Raw genomic sequence first — 15734 nt, 5'->3', positions numbered from 1 at the left:
ACCTAACCATTACCCCTAGGACCCAACCACCAGGCCTGGTCGAGACCCAAGCCCCCATGCAACACAAACAAACCTTGCACCTTACAAAACCCAAACAAAACCTACGGCCCCCTTTTCCTGTTTCTCTTCCTTCGATTTCAGCCTGGTTTTCTTTATTATTTATCATGTTTTTGGCTATAAACCATTCCATATTAATACCCTAGCCATGGCAGCCCCTTAAACAAAATAAAAACATATTTTTTTAACTAAATAACACAAGTTTAACACCTATATGCACATAGTTACGAAAATAAAATTGTATGTCATATTTTCTTTCAAATCATGATCAAATAAATATTATGGTGTGATAGATGTTTGAAAGAAAGAAATATGGCGTGCCTTTGCGTATTTTACGCACGAAAACGAAGCGATGATGCGACATAGGCTGAATTTTTTCTTCAAAAGACCGAAGCTTTTCCTTTGTAATTGTGATGTGTGTGTCGTGTTGCTGAACGGAAAAAATTTGTATTGTAAAGGGGTGTGGGGCGTGGGGTTTTTGTGGGGTTATGGGTAGGTTTAGAATATTATATAGTTAATTAAAAACCTTAATCAAGCTTAGGACCATTAGGAGGTTAATTAGGCCCATTAGTGCTTAATTAAAGTATTTAAAATAATTTTGTTTAAATAAGTTTGTGAATTTATTAGCTGGGTTGCCAAAACGTTCGTATTTTTGTTGAAAAACCAACACCGATAAAATTTACGTTCCGGCGTATAAAATCACCTCAAAACCCCTTATTTTTAAAAACACTAAAAAGCATCGACCATATTTTAAATAATTAAAAATAATTATTTAATAAAAACATTTTACATTTTTCAGCCCTCGGTCCCCGTTCCTCGATCGTCACTCGAATAACCTTTAAAAATATATTTTAATGCAACCATGTAGAAAAATATATTTTAAACATGCAATTATGTACAACATAATTAATTAATGCAATTAAAACATTTAATTAAAATACAAGAGAATTTAATAATTGCATGCATGTGGTTTGCGTGGACCTTAAAATTTTCGGGGCGTTAGAACAAGAACATGTTGAGTCTGAAGTTTCCAATGTGAGGCAGTCAACTCGAGACAGAAGACCACCAGGTTGGCTTTCAGATTATGTCACTGAAAGCAATATTGCATATTGTCTATTATCAGAGGATGGTGAGCCATCGAGTTTTCATGAGGCTACTCAAAGCTCGGATGTATCCTTGTGGATGATAGCAATGCAAGAAGAGTTGGAGGCATTAGATAGAAATAAAACTTGGGATCTTGTTACACTACCACGAGGAAGGAAAGCCATTGGAAACAGATGGGTCTATAAGATCAAGCGTGATGGCAATAACCAAGTGGAGCGGTATCGTGCTAGATAAGTCGTAAAAGGGTATGCTCAAAAAGAAGGCATTGACTTCAATGAGATATTTTCTCCTGTGGTTCGGCTTACAACAGTCAGAATAGTATTGGCATTGTGTGCGGTGTTTGACCTACATCTAGAACAGCTAGATGTGAAAACGGCGTTTCTTCATGGAGATTTTGAAGAAGAAATTTATATGCTCCAGCCAGAAGGTTTTGCGGAAAAAGACAAAGAGAACTTAGTTTGCAGGTTGAACAAATCTCTGTACGGTCTCAAACAGGCGCCGAGGTGTTGGTACAAGAGATTTGATTCCTATATCATGAGCCTTGGATACAATAGACTGAGTGCAGACCCTTGTACGTATTTCAAGAGGTCTGGTGATGATTATATTATTTTGCTGTTGTATGTGGACGACATATTGGTAGCAGACCCCAACAAAGATCAGGTCCAAGGATTGAAGACACAATTGGCTAGGGAATTTGATATGAAGGATTTGGGACCAGCAAACAAGATTCTAGGGATGCAAGTTCACCGAGACAGAAGTAACAGAAAGATTTGGCTTTCTCAGAAAATTTATTTGAAGAAAGTCTTGCAATGCTTCAACATGCAAGATAGTAAGCCAATTTCGACCCCTCTTCCTGTTAACTTCAAGTTATCCTCCGAGATGTGTCCTAGCAGTGAAACAGAGAGGATAGAGATGTCTCGAGTACCATATGCATCAGCAGTGGGAAATTTGATGTTCGTTATGATCTGTACAAGGCCAGACATTGCTCAAGCAGTGGGAGCAGTTAGTCGGTATATGGCGAATCCTGGACGAGAGCATTGGAACACTGTCAAGAGGATCCTTAGATACATTAAGGGTACCTCGAATGCTGCATTATGTTATGAAGGATCAGATTTTACACTCAGGGGCTATGTCGATTCAGATTATGCAGGTGATCCTGATAAGAGGAAATCTACTACTGGTTATGTGTTTATACTTGCAGGAGGAGCAGTAAGCTGAGTTTCAAAATTGCAGACAGTTGTAGCGTTATCTACAACGGAGGCAGAATATATGGCAGCTACTCAAGCTTGCAAGGAGGCAATATGGATTAAAAGGTTATTGGAGGAGATCGGACACAAACAAGATAATGTTCCTTTGTTTTGTGATAGTCAGAGTTCCTTGCACATCGCAAGGAATCCAGCCTTTCATTCCAGGACGAAACACATTGGAGTTCAATTTCACTTTGTGCGGGAAGTAGTCGAAGAAGAAAGTGTGGATATGCAAAAGATCCATACAAAGGATAACATAGCTGATTTTCAGACCAAGCCAGTGAACACTGATAAGTTTGAGTGGTGTAGATCCTCAAGTGGTCTAGTGGAAACATAAGTAGCAGAGAATGGCATGATTGAAAGGATGTGTGGAGATGTATTTGATTCTCAATCAAATCTCCAAGTGGGAGAAATGTCGGCAAGAGTTTTAAATGAGGTGGGGACAACATGTTTTGAAATAATTAAAACGTGGGTTGGCTATTTCGTGGAAAGATGGAAGACGCGTTTTATACGCGTCTTCAAACGGTCAAGGGGCTCTATAAATAGAGCTCCCCCCTTCATTTTGATATCATCCCTTCTTCGAGTTTTCTCTCATCTTATAGCATTCTATAATATTTATGAGGTGTTTGTTCTCCTGTATTAAGAGAGTGTTTGTTCTCTTTGGAAACACAGTGAGTGAGTTGTACACCACAAAATATTATAGTGGAAATTCTTTTCATCTTGCCCGTGGTTTTTACCCTAATAATTTTTAGGGGTTTTCCACGTAAATCTCGGTGTCCAGTTTATTCTTTATTTTCGGGGTTTTATTATCTCAAATTCCGCACGTGGGACCAACAAGACATTGTTTGGTGTGCATGATAAGGGGTGATTGATTTTTAATCTTTCACTTGTCATGTATTTGGTATGCATGATTATCTTCTTGTTGGTGGTTATGTAATCCTTCGAGGAGAAAAGATGATGTTTGATTAATTTAAATTTTCTTTTAANAATATTTTAATTTTATTTATAATTTTTTAAATAAATTGATTCTAGAAATTTTATTTATTTATTCAATCATTTTAAGAATATATTACTAATTAATACATGATGATGGTATTTTAGTAATCATAATATAATTAACAAAAATAATCAAACAAGTTAAAATCATGTCAACAATCATATAATTTATCATAATGTGTTATTTATCCTTACTTTTTATTTTATAATAACTCTTATTATATATCATTTACTTATCCTATCACACGAATCAAACGATGCCTAAGAGTACATCTAGCAAGATTACTGGAAAAAATTTGAAATTCAATGTATATTTTTTGTCCAACCCCATTATATTGCTAGCACACTGCGTATTTTAGGAGACACAAGTCAAATAATTGGATTTGGATTTGGATTTTTTATTCATAGATTTGGAATTCTGTGTTTGGTTCATTAAAAATAATTTATTTTATATTAAAAAAAATCTTGTATTGCTGTTTTTTAAAATTATTTGTTTATTAACGATATTTATATAAATATTCTTATTTTTTTTATCAAGGAAAAAAATTATTTTCAAACATATAAAAAATATTTTTAATTAATTTGTTTAATAAATGAAAAAATTATAAATTTTATCATTAAAAATAAATTTATCAAATTTTGAAAATTTAAGTTTTTATTATTAAAATAAAAATTTTTTAATAGAAATGTCTTATTTGTAAAAAAAATTAATATAAAATATTTAAAATTGATTTTGAAATATTTTTATAAAAAATACATATGATATAAATGTTTGTGAATTGATAATATATATTTTTGGATAAATAATACTTTATGAAATTTGAGAAGAACATTTAAAATTTATGAGCAAATTATAAAAATTTATTAGTAAAAATATTTTTATTTCTTTCTTGAGTAGGTCTTTCACAAGAATGTCTCACGGTTCTTTATTCATGAGACGGATCAATTATATCCATATTTACAATAAAATTAATATATTTGACATAAAAAGTAATACTTTTTCTTGGATGACCTACATAAAATATTTGTTTCACAAAATTGAATCGTGACACCGTCTCACATGAGTTTTTGTGTTCTTTCTTTGACTCAAGTTCCATGAAATCTCGTGAAATCTTACCTATTTTGCAAAAAATTCACTTAGTTAAATCGAATCTCATCAAATTCCACCAAATACCAATCTCATTTTGAAATTTCATCTTTCCCAAAATTAAAATGGTATTTTCAATTCCAAATCCCACCAAATCTCTTTAAATTCCATGATTCCAAACACACTGCTAGGGTTTCTTAGCTGGATGTGAGAGAAGATTTTGAGATGAAATGATTTATTTACAAAATGATCCGGTTCATGACCCGTTTGACTCATGTTTTTTTTTCCTTAGCTAGATGTGAGAGAAGATTTTGAGATGAAATGATCCATTTACAACATGATCCGGTTCATGACTTGTTTGACTCATGTTTTTTTTTTAAAAAAAAAACACCAAAAAACACCTATCTTCTATTCTCTTAAAGACATATTTAAAAAATACTTTATTAAAAAATATTTTAATAAGCTTTTTACCAAAATATAGTCCAAATATATTTTAAAAGTTTTTCACTCGTAAAACACTAAAAACGTTTTATAACATAATTTCCAAATAGACCCTATATATTTTAAAATTCAGACATAAAAACTCTCTGCAAATAGACAAATATGTCTGAATTTTTAAAACCCAAGATTTTAAATTACATTTAATTTAATGTTTGAGATTTTATACTTTTTTGGCTATATTAAGTCACTCATAGTTATAATTTTTCTTATTTTAATAACTACTTCCTCCCTACTCGATGCATTAAAGACTATCAATCAATGTCGTCCTCCATCACCAATTCCTTGACATTACTCCAAAGTGTAATTCTCATACTTTCAAGATCAAAGTATAAAATCGATAATAAAAAAAAAAAGAAGAAGAAACTTTTATGGAGCAAGTGTTGATCTTATTCCAAGCTACTCCTAGATCCAAACTGCGTCCATTTTAGGCAGTAAAAAATAAAAATTAACAACTCCCTTTGGACTTTTAGGACAAAACAACCGAGATTGAAATATTTCTTTAATATCCCAATAATTCAAATAGGATTTTGTTTTCTTTCATTATTAAATATATCCCGTGGATTTGTTTTCGAATATTATCGTATTTTGAATGAGTTAAATGTTTTTCAACTTTCATATAATCCGAATAAGATGGCATAATCATGTAGTTTTTTTTAGTAAATTATTGAAAAAAATCGATTTTTTTTAATAAACTATGATATCAACTTGTGGCAGTAAAAAAATTATTTGACTCTTCTTCTGCTGCTGCATTCCCAGTAAAAGAAAGTTGCATAAAGAAACAATGAGAGAGAGAGAGAGATGGCCAGATAGGAGTAAAGGAAAGCAATTAATGAAGTCGTTAGAGTTTTAAATCACTGCTCCCAGGGAAATAAATAATAAAAGAATAAAAAAAAGGGAGCAGAATGTACAACTGGCTGTGTGGCGGGTGTATCTCTGACCTGTGACAGACGATATATTGAATTTTTCTGGCCAAGGAACGGAAAAAGACAATGCTAGAAACAAGGGAAAAAAGTGAGAGGTGGTAATGTTGTTGAGTAGGTAATTCAATTGTAGGCTTAAGAAAAAGCAGAAATTACCAGTCTCTCTCCTCTCTTTGCTTTGCTTTGCTTTGCTTTGGTGGAAGCGAAAGGCTTGTCAAGAAACAGGGAGAGAAAAAAGAAGAAGAAAAGGAGAACACTCATGCGTTTAATTATCATTTCAACCCCAAAGGTGAAACCCTTTTTTGTTTTCTTTTTTCACTGTTCACCATCAATGTGTAGCCTTGAATTGGTTGGTGGGCTATGATTGAGTTGAACAGAGGTCTCAGCACATCTTGATGGCTTCATTTCCGGACCCCACTTTGGGAATGTGTTTTCGTTCGATCTCAGCTTTTCAGGAGGCAAGTTTTTATGGGATTTTTTGATGTTACCTTTTTCTGGTGGAAGATTCATGAAATGAGCTTGCAAGAAGTTTAGGTTGGTGTACAGTAGAACTTGTTTTTTAGACTAGTAGTAGTAAAAAACTTGGCCTTTTTTTTCCTCCTTACCCGTACATTTTCTTGAAAACAAATTTCTTGGTTACGAAGTCCAATCATAACAATGAGGAAGCATGGATGGCAGCTTCCCTACCATCCTCTCCAGGTATTATTTTCTTCGTTTTTACACAGTTACTCTCAAATGTGTGTAATGTTCTGCGAATGGATGCATATATTTATATTTCTATATTTGGCTTTGGATTTCTTTGAGATGTTGAAAATGGTTTGAACTCAGATGTGTGTGTGTGTGCAGGTGGTAGCAGTTGCTGTTTTTCTTGCTTTGGGATTTGCTTTCTATGTTTTCTTTGCCCCTTTTCTGGGAAAGCAGTTGTTCCAATACATAGTCATGGGGATTTACACTCCTCTTGTAAGCACCGTGCTTCCTTCTTTTGAGATTATTTTACTTTCCCTTTTGGCATTGACGTTTACATTTTTACTGGGCTGTTAGAAAACGTAGATCTGTGATTTCAAATCTTGATTCTTTCTGATTGATCTTCCCTTTATCAGTTTAATATACCGGATGAGTCTCTTGTTGAACTTCACTCCTCTTTACTCTGTTTTTTCATTTTCAATTTTTTTTATTTTATCTTTAAAGAAAATTGTAAATTGTAGATAAGTATTAAAGTTACTGAGGCCCGTCACCGATGTAAAGGACTCTAAGATGCTTGTTCTTTGGCGATTTGTCACATATACAGGGGCATTAGGGAGCCACAAGTTCCTCCATCAAAGATTTCACTAAAGTAATTTAAAGATTATAGTTTGTCTATATTATTATTTGCTTTCGGGAAGTACAGAATATTGATTTTTTACTGTCTTTTTATCTTGTAACTTTACTTTTTCATGCACTGGTCCTGGTTCCATCTGTGCTGAGAAGTAAATGGATTTATTTTTGAAAATAAAGGAGTCCTAATGGTTCAAATTATTTAAATTGAAACTGCCCAACACGAGTGATAATTTAAAATGTAAGGCTTCTTGGTTGGCTGCGAGCTGTATTCATGAAATACATTGGCCGGTTAGGTGTAGTAACATGTCAAACTTTGGAATGCTTGACAATTTGTTACTCGAAGTCTGTGACATTAGCAACATTTTCCACATCTTTTGAAACTGATAGCTGAGGCGGCTGGTGCATATAATCTAATTCACTCTAAAATGTTTTACATACAGACCACATGATTCAATGGCAGCAATAAAATTAAAATATGGAGTTGCCTCGCTTTCCTACTTTTTCTTTTCTTGTTGGTGAGCATCATCATGTATTGCTAATATCCAAGTTAATTAACCTGAAAGAAAAACTCATGAAGCATAGTAAACTTAATTGGTGCTTGGTTTTTTGTCATTCAGAATATTCTTTTGTATGGTTGTGGGGTTGAAATGTGAATATGTACTTATATACTCTTACACTTTTGTGTTACTGTTTCACAGATTATATGTGTGTTTGGTCTATATGTATGGTGTGCTGCTGCTGATCCTGCGGATTCTGGAGTCTTTAGATCGAAGAAATACCTTAAAATTCCTGAAAACAAAAAACAACCCGAATTGAATGTGCCTATACACGGTGGACAGTCAACTTCTTCAATTCAAGACACCAATATTACCATAATCCGGGAGGATACTAATCAGGGGAGCAAAAATGGCATTCAGTCAACAGCAGAATGTGTTGCTGAACCTGAAAAGAAGAATCCCTCGCTTCATCATAAGCCCTTCTTCATTCCTCTGCTGGCTTTATTTCCTTGTGCTTATGTTTGTAACTCTCATGAAGAATCTTCTGAGCAACAAATGAGTGGAGATGGGATGTTCTACTGCAGTTTGTGTGAAGTAGAGGTATGTCGTAATTGCTTTCTGCATCAAGATCTTCATCCCCACATATATCTAAGATGTTGCACTAGACATTGACTATAAATTTCTTAGGTTCAAGTGGTTCAATTGACGAGTACCATTTTGCAGGTTTATAAGTACAGTAAGCATTGTAGAGTTTGTGACAAATGCGTTGACCGCTTCGATCATCATTGCAGGGTAAGGCACGCCACTTTCTCATGCTGGTTAGAGTTTTTGAAACAAGAGCTTCTTATTACTTTCTTTGTTGTTGTAGTGGCTAAACAATTGCATAGGCAAAAGAAACTACCGAAAGTTTTTTACACTCATGGTGTCTGCGCTTCTCCTGGTATGCTCAAACACTTTTTGTTCACTAGTCTGAGTATTTTGTATTATATGACTTCCCGCTTAATCTTGTTTTCTTAGGAATTTAGACACTGTCTGTATTATTTTTGTTTACATGTTTTAGCCTATTTATTGTAAGCTATGCCAACGTATAAATCTTATTCCATGAATATCAAGCTTCATCTTCCTCTTTTTCTTTTATTTATTATCCCTTTAATTTAGCTTGCTTGATCCCACATCAGGATTTCCTCCTTGAACCGAGAGTTTTCATGTCATGTCCCTACTCAATCTATTGCCATTAACTCAACTCTCTTTGGGGATTAAATTGGCGATCACTTATCTCGTCGGATTTTAGCTAAATCCTTGAAGTTACCTTTAAAGTGTGATTGAATTGTCAGGCCAAAAAGTTTATAATTCAGTGAATATTGACATTTATTCTTGATTGGACTTGAGATTGCAGTTTATACTTCAATGGTCAACTGGAATCCTTGTGTTGATATGTTGTTTTCTTGAGAGGAAAAGATTCTCAAAGGACATTAGCTCCAAGTTAGGAAGCAGTTTCACTATGGTTCCTTTTGTTATTGTTGTGGTGGGTATTTTTGGTACTTCATTTCAGGAGTTCAGTGTGCACTTAGTTTACATTTGCTGTATTCCAAATGATAAATGAAAGTCTTTTTTGCATAATGCAGTCAGTCTGTACCTTGTTGGCCATGATTGCAACCCTGCCACTTGCTCAGCTCTTCTTCTTTCATATTCTTCTGATAAAGAAGGTTTGACTTCATCTTCCTTTCAACATAATGCAGTTTTTTGGCTTATAATCTTGACAAATTTGACAGTTCTCGGTGTTGGATTGACAGGGAATTAGCACATACGATTATATTATAGCTCTAAGGGAGCAAGAACAAGCTGGAGGGCAGCAGAGTCCTCAGATGTCTCCTGTTAGTTCTATTACTGGATTAAGCAGTGCCAGCTCATTCAACACTTTCCATCGAGCTGCATGGTGCACTCCTCCACGGCTTTTCCTTGAAGATCAGGTTAAAGTTTTCTGAAGTCATCATATATTTTGAGTTCTTTTTAATTGCCATTTCATTCTGATTGCGAAGTAATACCATAAGGCTTATTTATTGATAACGTGACTTTTATGGTGGTTCTGCAGTTCGATGTAATCCCTCCTGAGACAGGATCTGTCAGTTCACGAGGCAAAAAGATGGTGGTGGAGGAGCAATCGAAGAAAAAGAATCATTCTGCTGTAAAGATAAGTCCATGGACTTTGGCACGTTTGAATTCCGAGGATGTTTCCAAGGCTGCTTCTGAGGCAAGAAAAAAGTCCAAGATTTTACGGCCTGTGGTAAGACAAGAAGTGCCTTATTCTCTTGAAACAGACAGCACTTTTGGAAGTAGTGGCCGTCGCATGACCCCAAAGCCTGATAATAGTAGAAAGATAGGTAGCAAGCGAATTCGTCTTCCTACTGAGATGCCCAATATATTGAGTGGAGATGCCAAAAGCAATAGATATAACCATACTATTATCTCTGAGAAATCGACAAGCTTGATGCCCGTACAACTTGAAGCTAAAAGTGCTTTCAGGCCCGGGCGTGCCATGCCAAGCTCAACTGGTAATGTAGCATCATCTCCTGATAGTAGCTTAGATTCTCCTGATATCCACCCTTTTCGAGGCTCCTCACTGGGAGTCGAAGAAGCTAGGCTATCGGCTGCTGCCATGGTTAATCAGAACGAAATCCCATTATCAAGATCGACTAGTGGTGGATACGATGCGTCTGGTGGGGAAGATAGCGACCAAGTACCTACAAGAATTCTGCACAGATCCAGCAACTGGAGTGGCCTCCTGTTTGGCGCCGAACAAGATAGAACCATCAAGAAATTTATGCCACCATCTTCATCTACAATGTCATACCATAGAAAGGTTTGAAGAAAGTAAGCCTCGTGTGTCCATGTTACAGACTGTAGATTCTTATGATTTTTCCTTTATCTGCTGGCATTCAGAATTCTAATGCAACTTTAGGTACTAGGATATGGGTAAAACATCGTAAAGGGTCGTCTACGACAAGATCGAATTGTTCAGCTGCGATGTTCTATCTGTATTTTCGTGCTCATTAGATGGAATTTAAAGAGCACAGATTCTTGGAGAACTTAGTGCATTATACATGTTCTTAAGATTATCAAGGCATTTCTTCGATCATCCTTAGTTTGAGACATGACTGAACCATCAGCTCAGTTTTGCCTGGGAAATAAAAATTTAATGAATTCTTAGCGATAGGCATCCGTTTTGTGTGTGCATAAAATAATACATAAATATTATAAAATTAATATATGTGATGAACATGAAAATTGACGAGTAATGCTACATGTACAACTAAATTTGTACATCAATTCTTAAACATAATAAGTTCATTAAAAAAATTCTATTTATCAAAATCTCATGATAAATTCAATATAAAATATCACGAAATAATAGCAAAATTTCACGATATAATAACAAACGCAAAAACTCTTGTGAGACGGTATCACATGTCAATTTTGTGAAACAGATATTCTGTATGAGTCATCCATGAAAATGTATTACTTTTTACGTCAAATATATTAATTTTTATTATAAATATGTACATGATTGATCAGTTTCATGAATAAAGATCTGTGAGACCGTCTTATGAAAGATATGGGTGTCAAAATGCAACACGACCCGTCAACCCGACACGACCCAACACGAAAAAAAAATCAGGTTCAGGTTGGGGTTTTTCGGATTCGGGTTGGATTCGGGTCGGGTGGGTTCGGGTTAGTGCTGGGTTAGATGGGTTTCGGGTTGGGTCGCGTGTTGACCCGAAATTTTTTTTTTTGAAAATATTACCTAAATTTTTATATATTGTATGTTTGAACAAAATTTATTGTATATTTATATGTTAAATTTTCATCATTTAATATTTATTTTGTATATTTTTTTATTTTTTTAACAATTGTTTATTTGATTTAGTAAATATACTTTTAATTTTCTACGATTAAACTTTCAAATTTAAATCGAAAATTTTGTTATTATGTGTTTAAATTAAAATATTATTATTTTTTATTTTTTCAAATTTTTTTCATTAATTTTTTTTTAAAAAATAAATAAATTTCGGGTTAGGCGGGTTAGACGGGTTGATTCGGGTTAGACGGGTATTCGCGGGTTGACCCGAAACCCGACCCGATTGACACCCCTAATGAAAGACATACTCAATAACAAATCTTACTATATAATCGTTGTAAATATTGTTGTATGATATTTTAGTTGTACCTTAATTTAATAAAAAAAGTGTATAAAAAATGAAAATAAAAAACTTGTTATGCCCAAAAAATTAAATTACAATTAATATTTAAAAAACATTGTAATATTAGTTCTATATATTTTTTAAAATCAAATTTTAGTCTTAATTCCTAATTTTTTGTTTTTTTTTATCTGAAATTCTGTTTTTTTTTTTTTTAATTCTGAGTATCGTCTATTCAAAGTTAATTTTTGGATGAGAAATGAGAATTATTTTTTGATGAAAAAAGAAATTAGAATCATTAAAAATTAAAAAACACAAGTAATTATATGCTAAGATGCTTAAAAAAATAAAAAAATAAAATAGTAATATCAGTTTTGTTTTTAAAAATAATATTTTTTTGAAAATAAATTTCATACACCAACAACATGACAATAAAAAATATATGACCCATTTTAAATTTAATTAAATAAAAAGGCTTTTGACTTTTTAAAATCGAGAAAAGGGAGTTGACTGCTGTTAGTTAGGTGAGTTCATTTATTAGGTCATTAATTAGTTAGTTATATTTTACTTTTTTTTAAAAAAATATTTTTTTAATTGATATGTCGGGACCTTCCCGATTTGAGGTTTCATTTATTCCTGTTACTTTTGTGTTCTTCACGAAAAAAAAATCAAAAATCATTTGAAATTTGAAGATTCTTAGAGAAGTAAGTATATACTCGAATGTTGTTCAGTTTAGTTCTGGTTGTATTTTGTTAGAATTTTGTTAGTGGAGTTGGTGTGTGTATTTACAGTCTAACAACGTGTTGATTGTGTGGGTCGAGTAGGTGGATGAAGTGTGATTCAAACATGATAGTATGGCTAGGTCTGGATAGTGTCTAGACCCACATATGGGATGGGGTCGAGGTTCACGTGGGTCGAGGACTGCCTCGACCACGTGTGGGTCGAGGTGCAAACATGATAATATGGCTAGGTCTGTAGTGTCTAGACCCACATATGGGATGGGGTCGAGGTTCACCTGTGGGTCGAGGTGTTCAATCACACCTTGACAGATTGGTCGAGGTGCCACGTTTCTTCACACCTGTGGGTCGAGGTGCTCGACCTAGGTTCGAGCTCTGCACGTTCGTATGTGTGGGTCGAGTGATGTGTTGGTCGAGGTTGTAAATATGTTAGATGTTGCAATTCATTAGCATATTTTTTTAAATAAATAATATTGTCTATAATTTAATATTCTTATTTATGTTTTGTAAGTTATGCCAAACGTTATTCTCTTTGAGTACAACGGCGAATGGCAAATTAATGAAGATAATATATTTAAATGGCATTCATGGCCGAGTGGTAAGTGGACAGCTATTCTTTTGGATTCTGATATTTGTTCAATGATATATATAGAAAGTGAGATATACAGAATTATGAATCTAGGTGGTACAGAAAAATTTAAATTAAGTTATCTTCCTGATGTGAAGCATTGTAATATTCGTCCAATTTATATTGAGGATGATAATGATTTGAAAGCATACTTATATTTTGGATGTGCAAAAGAAAGACCAGTACTTTATGTCGAATTTGAACTAAGTGTTGTTTCTCTTGATATTGTTGAAAGTGAAAATATCATATCACCGGATTTAAATTTGACTCATTTGGATGATGAGTATGTCGATGATGAAACAAATATGTATGATCACTGTTTTGATAGAACTTTTGTCTCAAATGACCATTGCACCAATAATGATGTATTAGAAGATATAAATACATCAACTGAAAATATGCAAGAGAATGATGTGAGAAACACATAAAATGATGTGGAGGATATAGATGCGGTACATGTGGATGATAATGATGTCAACATCCACCACATCAGTGCAGCTCATGATACTGAGACTCATGTTCAAGCTGATACATATTCATTTACCGATGGTTCAAGCTTATTTATTGGTCAAAGATTTTCAAGCAAGACCGAAGTGAAGAAAGTGCTATCCAAAATTGCTTTGACCTCGTCTTTTGAGTTTGAAAGTGTCAAATCTTCTCGAAATATCTATTCAGTTTGTTGTGTGAATAAAGGTTGCAGCTGGAGAATTTGGACTTCAAAACACGAGAACTCAAAAGATTTTGTGATTCGTACATACTGCAACACACACAATTGTGACTTGACTGGAATGCGTAAAAGGCATCGAGAAGCCAGCTCATCTGTCGTTTGTGATATGTTGGTAGAGAACTTTCGAGGACAACAGAAAACACCTCAACCAAATCTATTATGACAATGATGCGGAATAATGGGGTTGACATTACCTATTACAAAGCCTTGAAAGGCAAACAACTTGCTCATGATATCTTTAGAGGTGATCCTGAAAGAAGTTTTGGTCTTCTACCTTCATATTTGAAAATGGTCGAGAGAATGAACCCTGATAGTATAATAGATCTAGTAGTAGATGAGCATAATAGATTCAAGTATTTGTTTTTAGCATATGGCGAATGTGCAAAAGATATAGATGCATGAGAAAAGTCGTATCTATTGATAGTACATGGTTGAAAAGAAAGTACGACGGTATTTTACTTGTGGCCTCAGCACAAGATGGAGATTTTCATCAATATCTTTTGGCTTGGGCTGTTGTTGATGTAGACTCCATTGCTTCGTGGAGTTGGTTTTTGACGAAGCTCTTGGAAGTAGTGGTTGATGAGAAAGAGTTGGTGATTATCTCAGACAGACATCCGAGCATCATTGCTGCAGTTGCCAACATTTACAAAAATGCACATCATGGTCATTGTATATGGCACTTGTCACAAAATATGAAAATCCGTTGCAAAAAGAAGGGTTATACCGAAATGTTTATGCGGTTAGCAAAAATTTACAAGCAAATTGACTTTGACCTAGAGTACTAAAAATTTAAGAAAATATATCCCGATGCTGCAAAGTTTTTGAATGAAAGTGATTCATTGGATCGATGGACTCAAGCATATAGCCCAAGATCTCGGTATAACATTATGACAACTAATGGTATTGAATCAATAAATGCAAGATTGCGTGAAGAAAGACAACTTCCAATCATTGCACTACTAAATTCTTTGCAGACTTTGACTATATCTTGGTTTTCAAGGTATCGAAATGCATCCATTGCATCAACAACAAATTTCACTACAATTGTTGAGTCCATTCTGCGTGAAAGGTTTACTATTGGTCGGGGATATCAAGTTTATGAGCTGGGCCGTCTTGAGTTCGATGTTCGAAGTACTACAAATAGTGACATTGTGGATTTTGAATCGAAGAGATATACCTGTAGAGAATTTGATATTGACAAGATTCCATGTTCTCATGCAATCGAAGCGAGTTACTTTTGTGATGTTAATTTTTATTCCTTGTGATCAGAGTATTATTCTGTTATGATATGGTCTATATCCTATTCTGAGCCAATTTATCCTATTCTGAATCAGAACGAGTGGCCACTTGATGATATGTTAGTACTGCCACATGTGATCAATAGAAGACGTGAAAGGAAAAAACAAAACAAATTTCCATCCGTAGGAGAATTTGGTAGAAGATAGGATTGAATGATATGTAATTTGTTTGAATTTAAAGACAATCGATTTGATTTTATTAATATGTAATGTGTTTTTGGTGAATTTTTAATTTTGGTCGAGGGGTAATTAGTGGGTCGAGTGGACAATATTGTAATGTGTGCGGAAGATTTTTAAGTTTGGATCGCGCGGGTGGTAAATGATTTCAATTTTGGGTCGAGTTTGGGTCGATATGGGTCGAGTGGGTAGGAGATTTTGAGTTTTGATCATTTTATAATATATAATTCACTTTATATATGATT

At 34.1% G+C, this 15734-nt stretch overlaps 1 protein-coding gene across 1 annotated transcript; it reads left to right on the top strand.

Moving 5' to 3' along the window:
* Positions 1 to 5809: 5809 nt before the first annotated feature.
* On the top strand, positions 5810 to 10862 carry LOC140964424 (probable protein S-acyltransferase 22). Its single transcript, XM_073424201.1, has 9 exons — positions 5810 to 6611; positions 6759 to 6872; positions 7928 to 8326; positions 8450 to 8518; positions 8595 to 8666; positions 9123 to 9251; positions 9352 to 9432; positions 9520 to 9696; positions 9819 to 10862. Exons 1-9 carry the CDS (start codon positions 6570 to 6572, stop codon positions 10590 to 10592), a joined length of 1857 nt encoding a protein of 618 aa, XP_073280302.1. The 5' UTR covers positions 5810 to 6569; the 3' UTR covers positions 10593 to 10862.
* The last annotated feature ends 4872 nt before the right edge of the window (positions 10863 to 15734 follow it).

This window comes from Primulina huaijiensis, chromosome 18, assembly GCF_012295235.1.
Source record: "Primulina huaijiensis isolate GDHJ02 chromosome 18, ASM1229523v2, whole genome shotgun sequence".
Lineage (NCBI taxonomy): Eukaryota > Viridiplantae > Streptophyta > Magnoliopsida > Lamiales > Gesneriaceae > Primulina > Primulina huaijiensis.
Note: the sequence above shows the minus strand (reverse complement) of the source record. Positions and strands in the feature narration are given on the sequence as shown.